The 21,767-nt window shown below is 41.4% G+C and overlaps 1 protein-coding gene across 1 annotated transcript; it reads right to left on the minus strand.

Moving 5' to 3' along the window:
• Positions 1-234: 234 nt before the first annotated feature.
• ALAS2 (5'-aminolevulinate synthase 2) lies at positions 235-21,559 on the minus strand. The gene is made up of 11 exons (XM_017648458.3): positions 21,483-21,559; positions 16,236-16,431; positions 15,477-15,590; positions 14,545-14,655; positions 11,941-12,163; positions 11,195-11,379; positions 9,212-9,391; positions 6,673-6,837; positions 5,836-6,104; positions 4,596-4,758; positions 235-860 (listed from the first exon to the last, which is right to left on the minus strand). The coding sequence occupies exons 1-11, from the start codon at positions 21,540-21,542 to the stop codon at positions 697-699; spliced, it is 1,830 nt and encodes a 609-aa protein (XP_017503947.1). The 5' UTR covers positions 21,543-21,559; the 3' UTR covers positions 235-696.
• Positions 21,560-21,767: the final 208 nt, after the last annotated feature.

The raw sequence follows: 21,767 nt of genomic DNA on the forward strand, positions 1-21,767 counted from the left end.
ACATTGCCTCCTAGGCAAGTGGTATTGCTTCACCCAACTGTCCCATGCAAATATTCTCTGTGTGTTGTGACCTGGAAAGGCCAGGAACATTGCCTTGAACAAGTTGCTTGCTATAGCCAAGCCTCTTTTACACCTTGAAAATGGAGCTGGTGAGTGGTATTCGATAAGGTATTGTGGGAAGGAAAGAGGACATCCATTTTCTCTGCTGGAAAATACTTCTGAAGTCTTGGGGAGCCATTTCTCTCCCCCAAGCAGTTTAGTTAGAGCTAACTCCTTACAGGGGTTACACGGGCCCTGGTTTCCAAGTCTACCAGTGAAGAGTCAATCCCTAGATTTTTATTGAAACCATTGGGAAAGAGCCATTTCAAGTAAACCTGCCAAATATCCTGGATATTTGTGAAAATCATTGTATAGTTTTTGGCTATCTTCCTCTTTCTGGATCTTGGTTTCCCTATCAGTAAACTAGGGTGGTCAGACCAACAAGTGATTTGTGGTTTCCTCATGTCTCTGCCGCTTGTCTGAGGGAGTCAGGTGTAGTGCAGTTGCCTGTTCTCTAACAAAGGGCTACAGATGCTGTAGTTTGCTCTTTATTTTCAGACTCAAGTCAGCTAGAGGCACACAACAAAGCAGAGGACAGGAGGAGGCCCAGTCATAGGTGAAGTGCAAGTGGGGTGGGGATGTAAGGCAGCTGGCTTCTCAGGCATAGGTGGTGACATACTGGGGCCCCATGTTCCCAAAGTAGGAACGTTCCCACTCACTCATAAGCTCAAAGTGCACAGGACGGTGACAAAAATTGCAGGCAGCCGTAGACACATCCTGGAGGGGCAGCCCCACTTCAGTCCAGGCTACCAGGAGCTTCTCTGAAGGTGGCGAAGGGGAAGGAAAGAATTGGTTAGATTCAGTCTTAATTCCTGTATGACAGGACAGATTTACCAAGATACTGATCCCCTCAACCCTTCAAGATATCTCAGAACCTGAAGTAGCTTCCTGTGTTTGCTCTACTGTGTGCTGTAAATGTTACTATTTTTGTATGAGTGCTATGATGTATAAAAGTTTGGAAAGTACTCATTCCACACAATTTGAAACTCTACTGGCTTGGCCTGGACCACTTCCTAAGTATAGAGCAAGCTATGCCCAAGAATGAATCCATTTGCTTGGAAGCTCAGCCTGGTGAAGATGACAGTAACCATAGCCACACAGTGTCATCACTGTTGTGACCTGGGAGCCTGGGTGTGTTCCTGGAGTGGGTGGAAAATTGATCTGACTGTTGGAAATGCCTCAGCTATGTGCTGAGACTCTGTCTTGGCTCACTCCTTAGGTGGTCTCGTGTCATAGCTTTAAACACCATTATATGTTGATGATTCTGAACTTTTCATCTCATCCCAGACCTCTCTCCTGAATTCTAGACCCATAAGTCCAATTGCCTTTCTATATCTCCACCTGGATGTCTAATAGGCATCTCTAAGTAAACATGAGCACAACTGTGCTGATTTCCCTACCTTCTACCTACTCTGCTTTCAGCCTTACCCATCTTAGTTGATGGCCATTCCAGGTGCTCAATCCAAAAGTTTTAGAGGCATCCTTTATTTTTCTCTTTTTCTCCTATCATACATCCAGTCTATCAGCAGATACTATTGGCTACCAACTTCTCATCACTTACAATGCTGTCATCAGATCTGAGCTTACCATCAACTTTTACCTGGAATATTATAGAAGCCACTAATGGATCTCCTTGCTTCCACTCTTTATCCCTTTCAGTCTATTCTCAAACATAGAATTTAAAGCAGTTCTGTTACCTGAGTCATATGTCACTCCTCAAATCCTTCACAAGGCTCTCAATTTCAGAGTTAAAGAGAAAATCCTTCCAGTGGCCTACAGTACCCTATGCAGTCTGGCCTCACATTGCCCCTCCTCAATTTTCTATTCTTTTTCCCCTATTGCTTATACCATTCAATCCACTCTCATCTCATTTTTCCTCAAATATTGAAGGAATATTCCTGTGTTAAGGTGTTCCCTGCTTTAAACTGTTCATTCTGCCTGGGATGCCCTTCCCTTAGGTATCTGCCCACCTAAGTCCTTCAGTTCCTTCATATCTGCTCAAGAATCACCTCAATGGTCCCTACCCTTAACACTTCATTTAATGTTACAATCATACAAACTAGCCCCTTCCCCCACTGCCAACACTTCCTATTCTTACACTGCTTGATTTTTTTCCATAGCTCTCAGAACTAACATGCTATATAATTTAGGTATTTATTAAACTTTTATTTATTTAATTTTTTACTATTTCCTTCCACTAGAATGTAAGCTCCAGAGGGATAGGGATTTTGAGTCTGTTTTGTTTACTATTGGCTCTCCAGCACTTAGAGCAATGTCTGGCACACAGTATATACTCAATAAATATTTATTGAAAGTATGAAAGGATGCCTGATTAAGTCTAAAAGATGTAGTAAGCCAGAGGAAGGGGTGAGGGAGAGCATTCCAGTCAGAAGGGAGCATGATTAGCAAGGTCCTAGGGATAAAGAGTAGAGCAAAATGTGGGAACTGCAAGTCATTCCATGTAGCTGGAAAAATAAATTGAATGTCAGCAAGAGATGAGAACATAGAGATCACCACGTTGAAGGCACTGAATGCCATGCCAAGGAACTTTGACTGTTCTGCAGGCCAACGGTCTCCAAATTTTGGACTATACCTTATCAGTACAAATGTTTTAGCATATGTACCTCCACATCTATGTATATTTGTATGTATACTGAATATGTGTATCATTATATATTAAAGATCAACATCAATAATGCTTAATATCCTATTTAAGATAAGAAGTAAACAAAATTCCAAGAAACCCCCTCAGCCTATGATCATTTTGCATACCTTACCTTGGAGGCCACTGCTCTAGCCTAGACTTTAAGGAATCATGAAGAGGTTAAAGAAAAATCCCTCTGGTGGTCAGTATAGAGAAGGAATTAAAACAAAGCAAGAGAGGAGCTGGAAAACTAGGAAGAAATCACATTGACGTGGATTAAAAAGTGGAAATGATGAAAAGAGTAGTTTTGAAAGAGATTGTAGAGAACATTTGCAGAATTTCAATATGGGTTAGCTGTGAGGTTTGAAGGACTAGTGGAGTCATGGTGGATGCCTCTCATATTTCTTTCTTGCAAAAGCCCAACATAAATGGACACTCAGAAAACTGAGAGTATTGAGAGCTCTATAATTGAAGAACAGAGCAATTGAGAGGACTAAGCAAAAGGTCCAGAAGTCTGCACCATCAGCTCAGAGAGGTAATAGTCCTAGTGATTATAACTATGGACAGACTCTCCAGTTCAAATCTAGGAGCTGTATGACTCTGGATCAGTTACTATATATTTGAATGACTCAGTTTCCACATATATAAAATGGAAAAGCTAATAATAGTATCTCTATGCCATGAGGATTAGATGAGTTAATAAAGTGTTTGGAATAGTGCTTGGCACATGGTAAGTACTTAATAAATGTTAGCATTATTCAATATTCTTGAATGAATGAATGAATGAATGAATGGTACCTGTCTATCTTGTCTTCCTTGAACTCTCATACTGCCCATGGTCCAGAGAAACAGAATGACTATTGCCAAATAGAAAATTTTCTGCTTTCCTACCTGTAGGTCCTTGCTCATAGAATTCCCTTATTCTGGAATGTCCTTACACCATACCAGATATACATCAAGGTGCAGCATAAGGATTTTCTCACTCACAAACCCGCCTCAATTTCATCCTTCCTATCCTCTCCAGCTATAAATGAGTACTGTCCCTTCGGTTCTCAGAGCACTGGAGCTCATCACACTGGACCAGTATCATCCATGTGTATGTCTGTCTCCTCTGCTAGACCATGAACTTCATACATGTCTTTTATCCAACAGACCTGGAATGAGCACCTGCTTTATGCCAGGCTCTAAGCTAAAAATTTCACCCAGCAGGAGTCCAGTTAATAGGTGAGTTGACTAAACTGGGATGTTTCAGGATAAAAGCCTCACTACTCAGTCAGCTCTACAAGCTTCTAAATCCAGCCCATCTTGTGTTATCTTTGCAGACTCATAGATATTCCTCTACCCTACTCCATTCCTACTACACTACCATTCAGTAACACCTGCTTATTTTTCTTGATATATTCTAGGCTGCTTCTCACCCTCCTCCTTGCCTTTCTTCCTCTTCCCTTGTAAGGAATACCCCTTCCACACTCTCTTTCTTCTCTCAATGCAATACCACTCACCTTGCAAGATTCAGTTCAGGTGTCACCTCCACTAGGAATCCTACCTGGAATCCCAAAAGTTGTGTTAGGTCCCTCTTCTCTGCTCCAACAACTACCCCCTGCACTGTCTTTGTTTAACTTTGATAATCTCTTGAAGTCATTGTGTTTGCTATGTCCTTCTGAACCAAATTAGAGCTCTACAAGTCTAAGGACTGTTTCTTATTCATTTATGACCCTAATATAGGGTCTGGCACAGAATTGATGTTCCAGAAATATATATTTAAACTGAATAGCATCTACTCTCTCAACTTCTTCAGATCCTGGAGTTAAAGGGAGGGACAGTGCTATAGGCACCCATGTTGGGGACTTACCCACAAAGTCTTCCATCATCTGAGGGCTGTGGTGGGGGGAGGGTGCCAGGCGCAGCAGCTCCTCACCCCGAGGGACAGTTGGGTAGTTGATGGCCTGCACATAGATGCCATGCTTGGAGAGCAGGAGATCACATATCTTGCTATTCAGAGCTGCATCACTCACCTAGGCTCAGGAGAAAGGCCTATCAGTATCTGTCACCCCGGCCCCATTATTACCAGCTCTATTAAGCACCAAACCAAGGAACGCTACTGAATTATGGAACAGATGTTTTCATAAGGGGCTTAGTGGAAACTCCAGAATTTCTGTTAGGGAGTTGCTCAGAGGTAGCAGTCAAATTTAAAGGGGGTGGGATGGAGGTGGTGCTAGGGACCTTGTCTTAAAGCTGTCTGTAGAGCATGCACAGTGGTTTTACTTAGCTAGTATGTTAATTTGAGGTAGTTCTGGGCAAGAAGATAACCCCCCCAAGTCACCTCTGGGGTACTGTCACTGGGTTAATACAAGAAAATAGATATTAACAAAAGCATTCTTTCAAGGGAATACTGGGTTAGCCTAAGGAGCAGTGACTATTTCTTTTTTGTCTGTAAAACTCAAAAAAAGGGTCCTTCCCACATCTAGGTTTACCAAAACACACACAAATAGATGTCACTTAAGAAAGATGTAACATTTCATTTTTAAAGGTAATAGATACTCAAATTAAATTGGGAATCCAAAATAGCATCTAGTTCCATGGCTTTTGATTTTATATGTTCTGACTTCAATTCTCAGTAAGAAATATATTTCATACCATGACCATACTATACACATATACATACACACATACATGTACATATAAAAATATACAAAACTGAAATTTCTCATAAAATGGTACCTTTACAATGTGTCATGTACTCTAACACTTTCTATTCTCTTTCTTCAATTTTTTAATGCTAATCATAACCCCCTCAACTGATATCATGACTCCCTAAAGGTCAATCCCCAGTTTGAAAAACAATGAATTATAGGTCATGCATACTCAGTATTGTCAGGGTCAGGACTGTTCAATAAGCATGAAATAATAGCTAAGGGAGAATTTTTCTTAAATAACTGGTTAATACAGAATAGCTGATAATTTTTCAAAGAAGATAACAAAGCTGGGAATAACAGGAAAACAGAATTAATGACAGGAGCAGGTATCAGTTTCCTGGATCTGGGAATGCTGAGGAGAGGTGGGGAGGGCAATGGGCTGGGTGGGGCTCTCACCCGGATGGGGATGATGTGGCTGGGGCAGGGGATGACAGGAAGGCCCCTGTCCATTAGTAGCTGGCGCATATGCTTGACATTACGCTGGTGGGCTCGCCTCAGGGCTTGACCCTCCTCTCCCTTGAGCAGCCGCACAGATTCCAGAGCCCCAGAGAGCACCATAGGAGGCAAGGAAGTGGTGAAGATGAAGCCAGCAGCATAGGATCTCACCATGTCCACCAAGTCACGAGTGCTGGCAATGTAGCCACCCACACAGCCAAAGGCCTTGCCTGGATACAGGGAGAAGGAAGATGTGTACAGACCCCATTATGAATCCCCAGAGGAATATGATCATGCCCCAGGTAATACAAGGAAGTGCACCAAAAGCTGGAACTCTAGACTCCCTTCCCAGGCCTCTGCTCATCTCTTCTATCCATGACGAGACAGACAGAGCTGATAACTCTGCTGCTTTGAGATAGGGCTTTTAAGGTTTGCTGTATGCAAAGACTAGATAGGCAGGAGCTGGGTGGGGACCTTCCAGCTGGTTAGGCCCCAAAGTGGAGCTAAGATGAAGCTTGGGGCTAAGGTGAGGTAGGAGTTTAGAACCACAACTCTCTACTTACTGAGTTGAACCTGGCTATTTGGGCCAGCTCAAAGGTCTTCTCAAGAAAACCTTTTCAGATTTTCTCAGTAGCTCTACAGTGGAATGAAAATGAATTAAGGAATCCAGGAGTTCTGCAGACTGTGGCTGTTAATTCTACCCAAATAGCTACTGCAACTTTGGGGAAAAGGAAGAAAAGGGTCTTGTAGGGGGCCTCCTTTCTGTATTTGTGTATAAGGGCAGTCTAAGGCACTCACCAAGAGTTCCAGAAATGATGTCTATCTTGTGCATAATTCCATCACGCTCCGCGATCCCAGCACCCCGGGACCCATACAGTCCTACAGCATGAACCTCATCCACAAAGGTCAGAGCTCCATACTGGTGGGCCACATCACACAACTCCTCAAGGGGACAGATGGCACCTGAGCAAAAAGCCAAGGAATAGAGGTAGATCATAACCCTTTCCCAGCTCCATCTCCAGTATGGAACTGTGTGTGTGTGTTTCCCAGCTTGAGATCAAGGCTTGCCTGTCTGTCTTTCTATTTTAACTTTATTCTGACAATAGCTGTCTTCTTGTTTATGCCATTTTCCAGCCTCTCTTTGCTTCCCTTGTTTTTTTCCTTACAAGTCTGTGTATTTTCATCTAGGGTTGGCACTAGATATGATGCCTTTGTTTAAATAAATTGAAAAAAGTCACCTCTTGCTCCAGGTTAATGCAGTCCTGATTTCAGATCCCACTCACTCATTGAGCCAGGTGCTGTTGATAATGCTGTCAATATCTTCATTCTTCACTGGTACCCCATTTCTGTCTTTTTGGCTTTCTGTCCCTGTCTCGCTTTTTGTGGCCATTTCCATCTTTGTTTCTATGTGTATTTTTCTGTCTCTTTGTTTTTATCTTTTCTCTCCCCTTCTCCCCTCTTGTCTCTCACCCTCTGCTTCTCTGTTTCTTACTCTTCACGTCCCTTTCTGTCTTCCTATCTGTCTCTCTACTTCAGATTCTTTCGCTGTTCCTTTGTGTCTTTTTCTGAGTTTCTTTGTGCCTTTGTCTCTGTCTTTTCTGTGTCTCTGTGGGAGTGTATTTCTCATCTCTGTCAATGTTGTTATCTGAGGGCACCCTCCCACAGTCTCACTCTTAATCTATCAAATTAAAGGGAATTATAAGTAATATGTATGTTCCTCTCCATTTTCCATACAGATTTACCATTTTCCCATGTTATTCTAAGCATCTTCTATGCTGGTAGTTGTTATAAGGTCTTCACATGGCTGTGAATCTCATATATAGACTTTATGGCCACTCTGCATATTCAAGAACCACACCTTCTGCCGGTCCCTGTCCCTGGAAACTGCTGAGGTGCAGAGAGTTGGATACAGAAGAAACTTCTTCAGGTGGGAATAGGAGCTCCAGTTTAGGACTAAAGAATGTGAGCAACTGATGGGACAACATGAGGTGGAGACAACTACAGGAAGTGGAGTCCAAGACAAAAAGAACAGTATGATAGCTCAAGCATCATTTCAATGGGAGAAATTCAGCCCTAGGATTGACAGTTTAGGTAGAGTTTCCACCAACAAAATAAGGAACTATTCATTTGCAAATGTAAGGAAGTAGAATATTCCCAACATGGTTTCTACTAGAAAAATAATGAATTAGAGTAGTCTCAGTTGTAGAAATATAATCATGGGATGGTTTTACTTTTTTGCTATTTACAGAAATGTGGGAGTGCACACGAGTCCTTCACATATATTAATTCTCACAGCTACTGTCTTATAACCACCTCCATTTTTCAAATAAGGCAACTGTGATACAGAGCAATTAAGAAACCTACCTACGCTAGTAAGCTGTCATGCTGGGATGTGAACATGCATAGTCTGGTTCCACAGCCTGTGCATCACCATTATATGATGCTGGTGGCACTTATATTGACTAAACCAGGGAATATTATGGACTCTCCTTTGTTTTAGTTGGAAAAGTGACAAATCGAAATGAAGTAAGGACCTCTTACCTTAATAAATCTAGAAATTGATGCCTAAAAACACAGGATTTCTGCTCAAGAGGGGAAACAATAGAATGATTTAGACATTGTTTCAGCTGGAAGAAAAGAAGTAGGAAGACAAGGGTCATTTATTTCTATTTAGATCATAATAAATGGGATGGCTTTCATCATTTCTAATTCTTAAAACCAGATACTTTACCCTGGGGAAAATTGAGGCTCAGAGTTAAAGAGTATCCTAAGGTCATAGAGCAAGTAACTGCCAGGGTGGGATTTGAACCCAGGTTCGTTTGACTTGAATACCTCTTTTGATTCTAATGCTTCATACTAGACCTTGAAAAAACTCTGAGGCAATGGTTTGTGAAATTTTCCATTGCAGAAACCAGGCACTAGGGTAATTAATTTGCACGTCATTTCTAATTGGGGCTGTGTCATGTGAAAGAATTGGAACCATACATCCTCGGGTGCAAATACTCACTTTGGCATCAGTTTATTGAGTGACCAAAACAAATTGGGTGCTGTCTTTGACCTTTAATTCCTTAACCTATAAGATCAGAATAGTAGCTGCCTTCATCCTTTGTCATTTGCTGGCTGTGTGACCTTGGGCAAGTTACTTCACTTATTTATGTTTCAGTTTCCTCACGTAAATAAAAATAATAATAGCACCTACCTTATAGAATTGTGAAGACTAAGTGAATCAATACATGTAAAATACTAGTAATATACACTCTATAAATGCTGTTATCATTAATTATCATCATGGTTTTTGTGTTATCAATAGTAAATATACACTCATACATTTACGTACCATCCATGGAATGAACAGTCTCAAAGGCCACAATTTTGGGTGTCTCAGGGTTGGACTTCTTTAGAAGTTTCTTCAGGTGGTCAGGATCATTGTGCCTAAAGACAAACTTGGCTGCTCCACTGTTGCGGATACCTTGGATCATTGATGCATGGTTGCCTGCATCTGAGTAAATCTCACACCCTGAGGAACCAGATGCATAGCTCTTAAGCTTTTGTCCCAATATTCGCTTTTCAACCTCTGGACTGATCCTAACCCCCCAAATTGCACTAACATCAAGGAACTGTGCCCTTTCATTAAAGTTATCACTTCTATCTGATGAAATCAGACATGACTTCCTGGAAGACCTTCTGTGAAGGACAAATAGACTGGGAGTTTTTTGAAAGCAGGAACCACATCTTTTTATCTTTGTGTCTCTGGAAAGGTTAAGTATACAGTAGAGGCTAAACAAACATTTCTGAATGGATAGATGAATAAATAACTGATTTATAAGTGAGTGAATTTGTATGTCAGTGAATATATTACTGAATGAAAGAGTGAGAGGAGGAGTGTCAAAAGGTAGGGATGAAGAGGTAGGTAGGGGCCACATTATTGAGGCCCTTAGAATCCATGATAAAGAATTTGCAATTGGTTCTAAGGCACTGGGGATATATTAAACTTTTTGGGCAGGAGAGTAACAAAGATAAGTTGTATTTAAAAATATTCTGACTGCTGTGAAGAATAGGATGTAGGAAGGAAAAGGTGAAATCAGAAAATGATATTCCTCTAGGCTAGGATGGTGGCAATGGAAATGGAAAGAAGTTGAATTCTAACAGTTGAGAAGGGGGTGTGGTTTACTGAAAAAATTCCCAAAGATGTCTGTTATAGGGAGGAGAGAGAGCAGTAGCTAGAGAGTGATGAAGGGAAATGGTTTTTTGAGATGCAAGAGACTTCAACATGTTTAAGGAGAGGGAGAGAGGGAATTTAAATATTAAACTTCCTGAGCAGGTAGAAGGGAATGGGACACAGAGCATCAGCAGAAGGATTAGTTAACAAGAAAAGGGCTATGACAGGAGCAAAGGACTGAAGAGGGAACATGTGGGGATGCTTGTGAATTTGTGAGTAGTTTGTGTCAAGGAGTTGAAGACATTGCTCTCTGAGATCTTCTGTTCAGTGCAGTAGGAGGTGAGGTCATCTGTTGTGGGTGAGGATTAGGTGGAGATTTGAGAAAGCTGAGAAGGTTGGGGGTTTGGCAAAGCTACCTTGGAGACTAGGACAGATGACCATGGAAACTGGATCGCCAGACAGCATAGAGGACCTGGTAGAGATTAGGAACAATCTAAGCAATTATATAAGCCCAGGATTGACATAGATGTGATAGAGAGTTTTATCCTACAGGGTTTGGGCTGTGATGAAAGGACAACAGGCATATGAGTTGAGAGCATCACTGACTGTAGAAAGTGGAAAGATGGGATTCAATGTACAATTAAAGGTATTGGGTTTAGGAATAGGACAGATATGCCTTCAAATTTTAAAATGAAAGAAAGGAAGAAATGTGGATGTTCAGTCTGATAAGTTTGTAAATTTGGTGGGCTATAAATTAAAGAAAGTCAGGTGGCCTTTTTTTGTGATGCAAGATGTGGTATTATTTACTAAGAGTGAATAAGGAGGTAGTCACAGGTTTTAGAAGCTGATGTGAGGACATTAGAGGACTGTTAATGAATATTAAGAGCCCAATTAAGTCAGAAGGTGAAAAATTTATGGTGTTACCCTTTTGTGATGTTGGGTGATATTCCTCAGTAGTGTTCTAAAACCTAATTGCAGAAATGGAGGGAGGAGAAGAATATATTGATCATTGCTGAGTATATACAAGGTGAGTAAGAAGGAAGGGCAATAGGAAAAAGTGAACTCAGAATAGAGGGTAGGAATGATGGAGGGAGTGAAATCATATGCTGTAGTGCAGGATACCAGCTCCAGCTCTGAACAAAGCTCAGGCCCCAGGCTTACCTGGCAGGATCTTGGCTAAGGTGAAAAGAGTAGAGTCATTGGCCACAAAGCAGGAAGAAAAGAGCAGGGCTGAGTCCTTCTGGTGCAGCTTAGCCAGCTCCTGCTCCAGCTCCACATGAAACTTACTGGTACCCGAGATGTTGCGAGTACCACCAGCTCCAGCTCCATGACGTTGCAGGGTCTCCCTGGCCAGTAGAAAACAGAAGGGATTCAAGGAGAAGCAGAAACCTGTGTCAGACACTGAAGAACTGAACAGATTTGTCTTCCTTGCTGGGAGTCAGTATTGATTGAGTGAACCTATATAAGCTGGGTTCTATGTGACAAAGTAGAGGACATGATGGGAATAATGGGGAGACATGGACCCTCTTTCTCAGGCTGAAGGCACCCAGGGTTGTGGGGAGAAGCTAGGTTGGACTTGAAGAGCTTGGAAGACCTTCTAGAAGAGGTCACATACCATCCCTGCCAATATTCATTTCACAGCCAGAGTAAGAGCTCATGGAGAGTGAGCCTTACTTGGTCTCCCATCCTCTCCTCCATAGCTCTGGACACTCAAGAGTTTGGAAAACATGGTTCATTGACTGACTGAATTAATATCTGAGTATTTGAAATGCTGGAGAACTTTGGACAAAAAAGGTAGTGGGTGGAGTCCAGGTTTCCACTGCCATCTCTGCCTTTTCCATCCATGTGTGGCTTTGACTCTTCTTTGGATCTGTCCCACAGCTCATGGCCCAGACTCTACTACTCACTGTGTGGCTTGCAAAACCTGAGGGTGCCGGCTCATGCCCAGGTAGTCATTACTGCACCAGACAGACACATCTTTTGAGGCCATAGATGCCTCAGAGAAGTGTTGGGCAAAGGGGTATGCATCAGCCCAGCGATTCACAGTCTTGAACACACGATAGGTGTGGTCCTGTTTCTTCTCCATGATCTTGTCCCTGAAAAACTGGTCATAACCAAATACATGGTTTCCTACAGAAGTAAGATGGGGCAAAAAGAATTAATTTTAAATCACTTCCTGGCTAGTCCATATTTTATTCATACTGTTGTTTTGAGTTCTCCAGTTTCCGTTTATTCATTTATTTGATCAGTTTTTAACTTCTTGGGCCATATTAACTCACCACTACTTCATTCAACCATCCTGTTGCTTACTCTCTGGCTCATTCACTCAGTAATTTATTCATATATTCACTCAGGCTTCCTATGCCATGCATGTCCTCATCTCTTGCAAGGTTAGTGTGGCAGCGTCCTTACTGGAATCACTATGTTCAGTTTCAGTGGAAAGAGTATTGACAAATCTAGTTTCTAGTCTTTACTCTGCCACTTTCTGATTTTGTGACCTTGAGCTAGTCATGAATCCTGTCTCTTAGTTTTAATTTCCTCATCTGTACAATGAGGCTAATAATACATTCCTTGCAGAATTGGGAGCATCTGATGACTAACAGAATGTATTACATCCAAACTGGTATATGTTTTGTGCATAGGAGTATCATTATGACTATAGCAATAGTAGAAGTAGTAGTAATAGTAGTAATAATAGCATTTAATTATATCATTATGGCCAACATTTAATGAGTGCCTGTTACATGTAATGCCTTCTCTTAGGAACTTTATAAATATTATTTCATTTATTATTAGTATCTCCATTTTGTAGATGAGGAAACCAAAGCATAGAGAGGTTAATTAACTTGCCCAAGATCATGCTACAAGTAAGTGACTTAGAGTCCACTTCTTTAACCAGTAGTACTACAAAATGGAGCAACCCTATTTTCAGGATAAATTGAAATATTGTATGCCAAAGGGCTTGTCATACTCTAGGATTCTATACATAAGATAGAAATCATGATTGTTGCAAATGGCAATTTATGTGGTAGAGGTGTGAGTTGGTTACATCTTTGCTGTAGGAATGTTTGGAAATATGTCTCAATAATTTTTAAAATGCACACACTGACATACCTATAGAAATATTTGTAGCATACTAACAAAAAATGATTGATATCCAGAATTTATTTTTTAAAACTCTGAAGAATTACTATTAAAAAATTTAAATCCAGTAGAAAAATGGGCAAAGAAAGTAAATGGAGAATTCAATAAGTGTAGGAAAAGATGCTTAATAAAGGAAAAATCAAACTTTAAAAAACAAATTTTCACCCATCAGTTACTAAAGACTTAAATATTGATAATATCAAGTGTTGGAGAGGATATGAGGATATGGATACTCTCCTTGATAACTGATGCACTACTTTGCCACTTTGGAGAATCAATTGGCAGTATTTCTTAATATTGAAAATATACATACCCTGACACTCTGAGAAATCGCACCTCTTAGTGTCTATCCTACAGAACACCTATGTGCGTGAAGAGGTACATTCAAGGATGTTTGTTGCACCATTGTTTATAATAGGAAACATTGGAAGCAACCCAGTACAGGAATAGCTAAATAATCTCTAGTATATCCATACTAAGTCTAAGATAATACTATATTTTATCTTTGGGTATTTATATGTATATAAAGCCAACATACAATATAAACTGGAAGAATACACACACAAAATTAGAAACAATAACCTGAATTATAGTTTTTGAATAACTGAATGATGTTGCATCTATGCTACAGAACACACTTCAACCATTCATAATTATTATGCAGCCCTAAGTTTAGGGACATGGAATGATGCTCATGACATACTCTTAAGTGAACAAAACAAAATAACAAACTCTGAATGGAATAAGATCACATTTTTATTAAAATGTGTGGAGGAGAGTGTAAGGAGGTGTGTGTGTGTGTGTGTGTGTGTGTGTGTGTGTGTGTGTGATTGTGTTTAGTCATAGGAAAATATCTGGAAGAAAATATAACAAAAAGTTAATGGTGGATAGTGGAACTCTGAATGATTTGAATTTCTCTCTATACTTTTCTGTATCTATTGAAAAATATTTTACAATGTATTTCTCATATTTAGAAAATAAAACATTCTATTATGAAAAATGAATATTAATAAACACATAAAAGAGAGGGGAAAAGGCTCTCTATGAAAAATGGGAGTTTTTGAGGGAAGCATGGAGAAGAAATAAGAGGAATAAACCTAATATTTAATGAGGCCTCATAACAAGCTAGAAACACTTCCACAGATGTACTTTTATTTCCTCCTCATGATAACCTGTTGAGACAGGTATTAAAATCCCACCGAAGGGGAGTAATTTACTTGCCAAAGCACACAGAGCCAGCAAGTGCCAGCATTATACTCCCTTTGGTTCCAAAGTGCTTTCTTGCCATTTCCTCTACTGTGTTAGATGCTCTTTCAGCACTCCTTCCAAATTCCTTACCCCCTTTATTTCTACTTGAGCAAACTCACCAGCCATGTTGTTTTGAATCAGATGTATGACCTTCTCTGAAATTTGTTCTGACTCCTGGGGACTGGAGAATGTCTTCCTCAGGTTGGTTGAGGCCAGAGAGATGGGAAGGTCTGAGAGAGAGTGTGAGATTTATTGGCCATGAATGGGGGGGAGGGGGGAGAGAAAGAAAGCGTGTGCTGTCCTTTTAAAACTCAATACAACATATGAAAATTCAAGTGTATGAAGTAGGGAAGCTTCCGGGAGAATGAAGACATATCCTGGTGGAGATTCCTATGTCAGGAAACCTTCCATAAGGTGAATCACACTTCTCCCCACAGGACTTCTCCTTGGGTGTGGTAACTGTAGTAGTCACCCTAGGTCTTGCACTTGGAAAGTAGATGCAGGGCAGTGTATCTCACTCTTCTCTGAATGTCATTAAAGTTCAATTTTGGAATTTTTACCCTTAATGATATACCAAAAGCACCTATGAAAGATGTCAACAGTGTGATCATCTCTAAGTGTGATTATCTTGCGTGGTTTGCACCAGCTGAATTGACCTGGGGCTCCATACCCTTCTAAAGGATGTATCTGCTTCTAACACTTATTCTTTCACGCAAATCCGGACTGTCATAGAATGGTACTGCTTAAATGTGGGAACTCGGCCTGCTGAGATCTATTTAGCCACTTGGGAGGGAGAAGGAGGAAGAACTCTAGAGGGCTCATTTTAGACTAATGGTTAAAAGTTACAGGAGCGAATGCATGTATGTGTGTTGGGTAGGGTCCATTTCAGTGTACAGTGTAAGCTATTGCCTACCATGGTTCCCCTAGAAAAGACTGGACTTTCCATGACAATTTGTACTAGCTTCCCTTAGATTAGCCTAGCTCGGGACTATGATGAAGTGAGTTCAAGCATTAGGAGTAGAGGTTGGGTGAGGTAGAACTTGAATCCAACCTGTCTTCACATCCTCCTGGACTTCTGGAGTTGCCCACTGCACAATCTTGCTCTTCCCATCCTGGAGTTCTGACAGCATGAAGGGACAGTGGCTCTTGGCCCAAGTTAGTGAGTCTATACAAAGGTAAGAGAGTAAATGGCAGTGCATTCCTGGCCATAAATTTAGTTTAACAATGATTACTGAGATTTACTGTATCCCAAAGTTCTGTCTCAGGCTATGGTAGAAGATACAGAGATGGATGAGTCTGGTCCCTGCGCTTAGGGGGCCTCCAAGGCTGGCAAAAATGGCATACACTGGAAATATATTATGAACAGTGCTGGGATGGGAGGGAGGAATGTGCTGTAGAAGTCTAGAAGAGGGAGGATATATCACCCAGAATTGGAATTGCACAGGCTAGAGGTCAAGGTAGGCTTCACAACTTAAATGTCACATGAGAAATATAAGATACTTTGGTAAAGGTTATGGGAAAGGGTCATTTCACAGGAGCAAAGGCACAGAAGCTCAAGCCAATTCAGTTGATCCAGGCAATTTTAAGCAGTTTCAGCGTGGCTGAGTCTATAGACTGTGAAGGACATGAGAGTGAGAATCTTTTTAGAGATACTGGCAGAAGTCAGATCCCAGGTATATTTTTAGGCCAGCCCATTCTGCCTTGGTCCTTTTCACATAAATCCTCCCAATTATTAGGTAATGATGGCTAGTATGACTTGCAACTTTGTTTCTAGGACATTCTCCCCCACTTGGCAGTAGCCTCTTCTTACCTCCTCCAGCCTTGGTTGCCTTAAGGTGGATTTGAGAACAGGTTGGTCCTTGGGTGGCCAGGATGGGACAGCGTCCAATACCAAACAGAAACTGGTGAGTCTTAATCACCTTGCTCAGGAAGCCTGTGGGGCCCTGGGCAAGCACTGGGCAGCACTGTAACAACATGGCTGCTGACACCATTTTGAGCCCAAAGTCCTACAAAAGACGTGGAAGAGATGAGATTCCATTATGAAAATCTTGCCAAAACCAAGGGCCATTCCTGTGTTTGATCCTTGCCTTTAGCTTCGTACCCAGTGTTTGTTCCCCTCACTAGAATACTTTTATTGTCCTCCCAGGGTAAGAATTTTCTCAAGGTTAAAATGTACCAATAGAACATCAGAGAGAAAGAAATAGGAAACTGACGATTATACAATGGGGTGAAGGAAAGAATTCCAACTGGAGGTCAGAAAGCCTGAATTCTGATTCAGACTGCCACTGACCCCCTCTGTGATGGTGAGGATCACTGAAGTGGGATTGTGTGTGGCAGAATGAGTTGGTAACCCACCAACCCTTGACCAACACTTAAGGCCAAGAATCTTTCTAAGAATATTGGTTTGAGCCAAGTTAAAACTCAGTCTACTAATGCAGACAGATACCATTGACCAGGGCTCCTGAGGCTTAGTCCAGAGTGTTTCCTGAGCAGGCCCAGCCAGAGAGGGTGAAGGAGCTTGAGGCTACAGGTACCAGCTTAAGTAGATTTAAATAATAATACAGAATGGCAGGCCCTAGGTCCTACAGACCATGTGTTGCCAGGTTGGTGTTTTGCTGTCTTTGGCTTTTGGATTTGTTCATTACTTTTGGAAAAGTACAGTTAGAGAAGGAGATGAAAGTAAGATACAATGAGTCTAGGAAACAAGTCTACAAGTGAATGAAAAAGGTGGAGGCTAAGACAGAAGTGAGAAAGGAGACAGGGAGATGATCAGAAAAGAAGAAACAAAATATACATAGTAGGCAGTCAATAAATATTTGTTGAATTTGGCAGTAAATTAATGAATGAACAGAGGCTCAAATGGGGGAAAGAGAACAGTAGGGGATGGGAGTCAGAAGAAGAAAAATTAGGAAAGATAAAAGGAGGAAAGTGAGAGGAAATAAAGTTACAGTGGTAGTAGTTGAGTAGAAAGAGATTAAAGTCAGAGGAAAGGGAGACAGGGTAGAGATAAGAACAGGTAGAGGAAGGCTGATACAGAAAAGAAGAGAACAAGAAGGTGATAAAAAATACAGAAAGATAGGGAAAGAGACTGAGCTGAGAAAGAAAGAGAGGTTGAGTGACAGAGCAGGGTAGAGGCAGAGGCAGATGGACAGAAGGACACAAAAGGAAGATGAGAAGAGATCAAGGAACATAGAGAAATATACAAAGACTCAGAAAACTGAGACCAGGAGAGGAGGGAATCCAGCAGGGGCAGAGAGTCAGTCAGGCACAAATGTAAAGCAGAAATGCTGCCAGAAATTGGGGGGCTGGGGGAAAAGCAACAAGAAAAATTGGGGAAAGAGGAACTCAGCCCTATTGAGTTCCTCTTCCCTATTGAAGAAAGTGAGAGAGACTGAGCAACAAAGAAAAGGGAGTAGAGACAAGATCAAATGATAGAGTTGTCTAAGGTAGGTTGAAGGTTGGGATGAAGGGGGAACTGAGAGATACAAAGAGAAAGAAAGAGAGAGCAAGAAAGAGAAACAGATCAAAAGGAAAAGGGAAAACTGGAGATCCAGTGTCAGAAGGTAAGACAAACTTGATATGGCACAGGATGATGGGAGAGATTTGGAGGAATATGCAAAGAATATAGCCCTGGTGCCACCAGGAGAGCTACTGAATAGAATTTAACAGTAACTCTAGTATTTGGGGCCTTGTATTTAGGGAACAAGTGAACAGTTGTATTTAGGGGACAAGTGTGCCTCTGTCCTTATATGGCAACCTTCTTCACCCCTTCTTTCTCCCTGTTACAGAGCAACACCTCTCCCTTGCAGATCCCACAGAGCAAGTACCTTCTCCTAACTCACAAAACAATCACTTCTTCTTGTTCACTCCAGAGCATCCTCCCTCCAACTCTCACAGGCTACTGTAGGAACATAGGTTGGTATGTGGGACGGGGCATGTGGGCCCTGAAATTGGGAAAGGCAAAGGGGTGTTGAAAGGACTAAATGAAACTCATCTTGAGCATTTAGGAGAGTGCCTGGCACATAGTATATTTTCAATAAATGTTAGATATTTTATTTCAATTGCAACTTCCCAATTCCCTGTTGGACATTTTTGGAGACTCATTTCCCCTCTCTGGGTCTCAGCTTTCATCAGCTGTCAAATGTAAGGTATTTATGCCTACCTCATATGGTAGGTAATGAATTGGATCCAATGCTTACCTTGTATCTGGAGATAAGAATTTCCCTCCCCCTGCCTGCCTGCAAAAGCTAAAGGACTTGGGGCTGAGCCTGCAGACCACAGATAAAGTTCACAGAGTTTATCACTATTGGTGTCTGACCACTCCCCATACTGAGACCAGGGTGTGGAAGAGAAGAGGAGCTCCTTTCTAGAATCACATCTGAGCATCTGGCTGGGGCTGACCCTGGCTATTGGTAGTGAGAAGGGGTGGATGGCCCAGGGAGAGGCAGGCAAAGCAGATGGCCAGGATCCAGGCTCCTGCAACTCCTTTCTCCAACGTCAACACCACCACCAATAATGACAACAACATTAGGGTGTGTAACAGAAAGCAAAGACCCCAAGATTAGAAGCAAAGTCTGGTCCTACCTTAGGATGATAGTGGATTAAGTCCTACTCCTGCCCCCAACTACAAAAGCAGAAGACTTTCATTATAATCATCATCTCTAAGAGGCTTTTGGTTATGATATTTTCAGGGATCTGGGAAAATACAGACTATTTCTTGGAATTTGTTACATTACCAAGTTCTTTCAAACTTCAGTTCCAATTTCTCTATTTTAATGCTCCTTTCCTGGAATTTTCCCTGCCTCACTCTGCTTGCCCATCTTTATGACCCATAACCTCATAGTCTAGTTACCTTAGGCTCTGTTTCCATTCCATCCCACTAACTGTTATGAGATTTGAATAAGTAAAATTGAATCAAGGAATTATTTTATGCAATTTAGGGTATTAACAGCCTCTGGAGCCAGACTACTTGGATTTGAATCCTGGCTCCACCCCTCACTAGTTCTGAGAACTTAGAAAAGACATGTATCTGCTTTATGTCTTATATATATATAATTAGGTAATAATAAGAACAATCTACTTCACAGGGATGTTGTGAAGATTCAATAAGATAATCTATATAAAGTATATATAAAAGTGCCTATCCCAGAATAAATACTGAAAGCGTGTTAGCTATTATTTTTACTTTCTACATTTTCTATGTAGTGAAAGTGAAGGTAGGGCAAAGGGAAGTCACATCATGAATAAATACACCAGACCAGGTCTGAAAAGCTGATTCTTGTCTCAGTCCTGATTTTTGCCCTTATTCTGTTACAATTTACTATGTGAACTTGGGCTCTGTACTTTCCTTCTCTGGGCCTCAGTTTCTCTACAGATATTGGACTAGATGACTTCATAGATTCCATATGATTCTAAAAGTCAAACACTCACAGAGTACTCACTGTGCCAGACCCTGTTGGAAGTGTTTCACATGAGTTGACTTATTTAAACCTCATGACAACCCTGTGAGGTAGACACTAATATCAGCCTTATTTCAAAGATGAGGAGACTGAGGCCCCAAAAGACTAAGATCTGCCTAGGTCATAAAGCTAGTAAGCAGGATAACCAGGATTCAAACCTAGGCAATCTGGTTCCAGAGTCTACTAGCTTGGCCACTATGGATTTATGATTCAAATATTGCTATATATTTTCTTGACTGAGAGCCTGACTCCAGACATCAATCCCCTCTGCTTCACTAATAGGACCTTTCCAGGACATTTTATTTGAACTGTGACCAATGCCTTTACCAAAGGAACAGATTTGTAACTGAAGTAGAATTTCAGGCACTGGTGAACATTTGTTCATTCATTCCACCATTTAACAACTTATTCACCCATTGTGTTGCAGTCCTTGCCAGGGGTCTTCTTAAAACAATGCTTTCCCTCAGAGATAATGGTGATATTTCAGACCAAATGTCAGATCATTACTGGAAGATTTTTCCTGCACTTTAAAATCCTCTCTGATGCTGGCAACCAACCTGCAGTCCCAGAGATCAGAAGGACTAACCACAACTCTACCTCAACAGAATGCCAGAAACCACTCAATGTCACATTCCTTGACCTCTCTTTTCCCTTTGTGGCCTGCTTTGCAAGGTTCAGTTAGGTATGGACGGGATGTGGTCACTGCTCTTCAGGAGTTGGAAGCATCAGACCTTGCTTCCACTCCTAGCACCCTCTACACATCATGGAAGAATCATAGAGAATTTTAGAAACCTGAAATCAGAGAATCAGAAATCCTTAGAAACAGAACAACTTAGAAGACCACAAGATAAAAATTAGAAGAGGTTGTGGGAATCATAGGCCATGCCCTTTTTTCAGAAGGTGAACAACTTGTGTAGTGTCTCACTGTGAATTAGGGCAAGAACACAAATCTATTGACTTTCAGCAAAGGTCCTTTCAATGACATAACATTCCTCTTCCAGCTTCTCCCCTTGTTTCTGCTAATTATTCATCTCTCAATTCCTTCAAATCTCTCCATACCCAATTCATTATTCCCATCATCCCCACATTCCCTCAGTTTTCTGTCCCTCCCTCTGGCCTGCTAGGCTTTTACCCATTGAGCTTCTGTCAGCCAGAGCAGAGAGAAGATGCCAAAGTGAGGGAAAAATGGAAAATTTCTGGAAGAAATACCAAGATACCAGAGACGAGAAGGGATAGAGAGACAAAAAGACAGAGACTGAGAGATACAGAGTATCAGAAAGAGATGTAAAGGTAGAGAGAGAGAGAGATTTAGAGAAAAAGACAGAGGAAGAACTCAGATGAAGGAAAAATAAGAGAAAAATAGTGTCAGAGATGAAGTCAAGTGAGTGCTTTGAAAAACTAACAAAGGAGAGAAAACAGAAAAAAGAAAAGAAAGTTGGAAACAGAAAGACAAGGAGAGTCATGGGAGAGAAAAAAGGAAAAGGACAGAGACAGATTCTTAAAAACAAAGTCAGATCTAGTCAGGCCAGAGTCAGCATGTGGAGCCTTGAGGTGGGTAGGCAAACCAGGGAGGGCATCAGGCTGAAAGCAACTCTTACCTGTTGCCCTGCACTGAGGACGAACGAACGATGGCGGGTGTGTGGGTCAGGACGTGGCATTTATCCCTTCGCCCTTGGCTCAGCTCCACCCACTCCGCCTTCTGCTTGCCTGGCCCTGCTTTGGCCCCAAAGGTATTTCAGGCGCTTGTTAGAGATAAAACCCAGCGTATTCCCTCTCGCCTCCTGCCTCACCCAGCACTGGCTTTCCCCTCTATACATTTTTCTCCTTTCCCTCTGGAGTAGTAAAATGAGCTCGCTGGGCTTTGGAATCAGACCACCCATATA

This window comes from Manis javanica, chromosome X (assembly GCF_040802235.1).
Source record: "Manis javanica isolate MJ-LG chromosome X, MJ_LKY, whole genome shotgun sequence".
Taxonomy (NCBI): domain Eukaryota; kingdom Metazoa; phylum Chordata; class Mammalia; order Pholidota; family Manidae; genus Manis; species Manis javanica.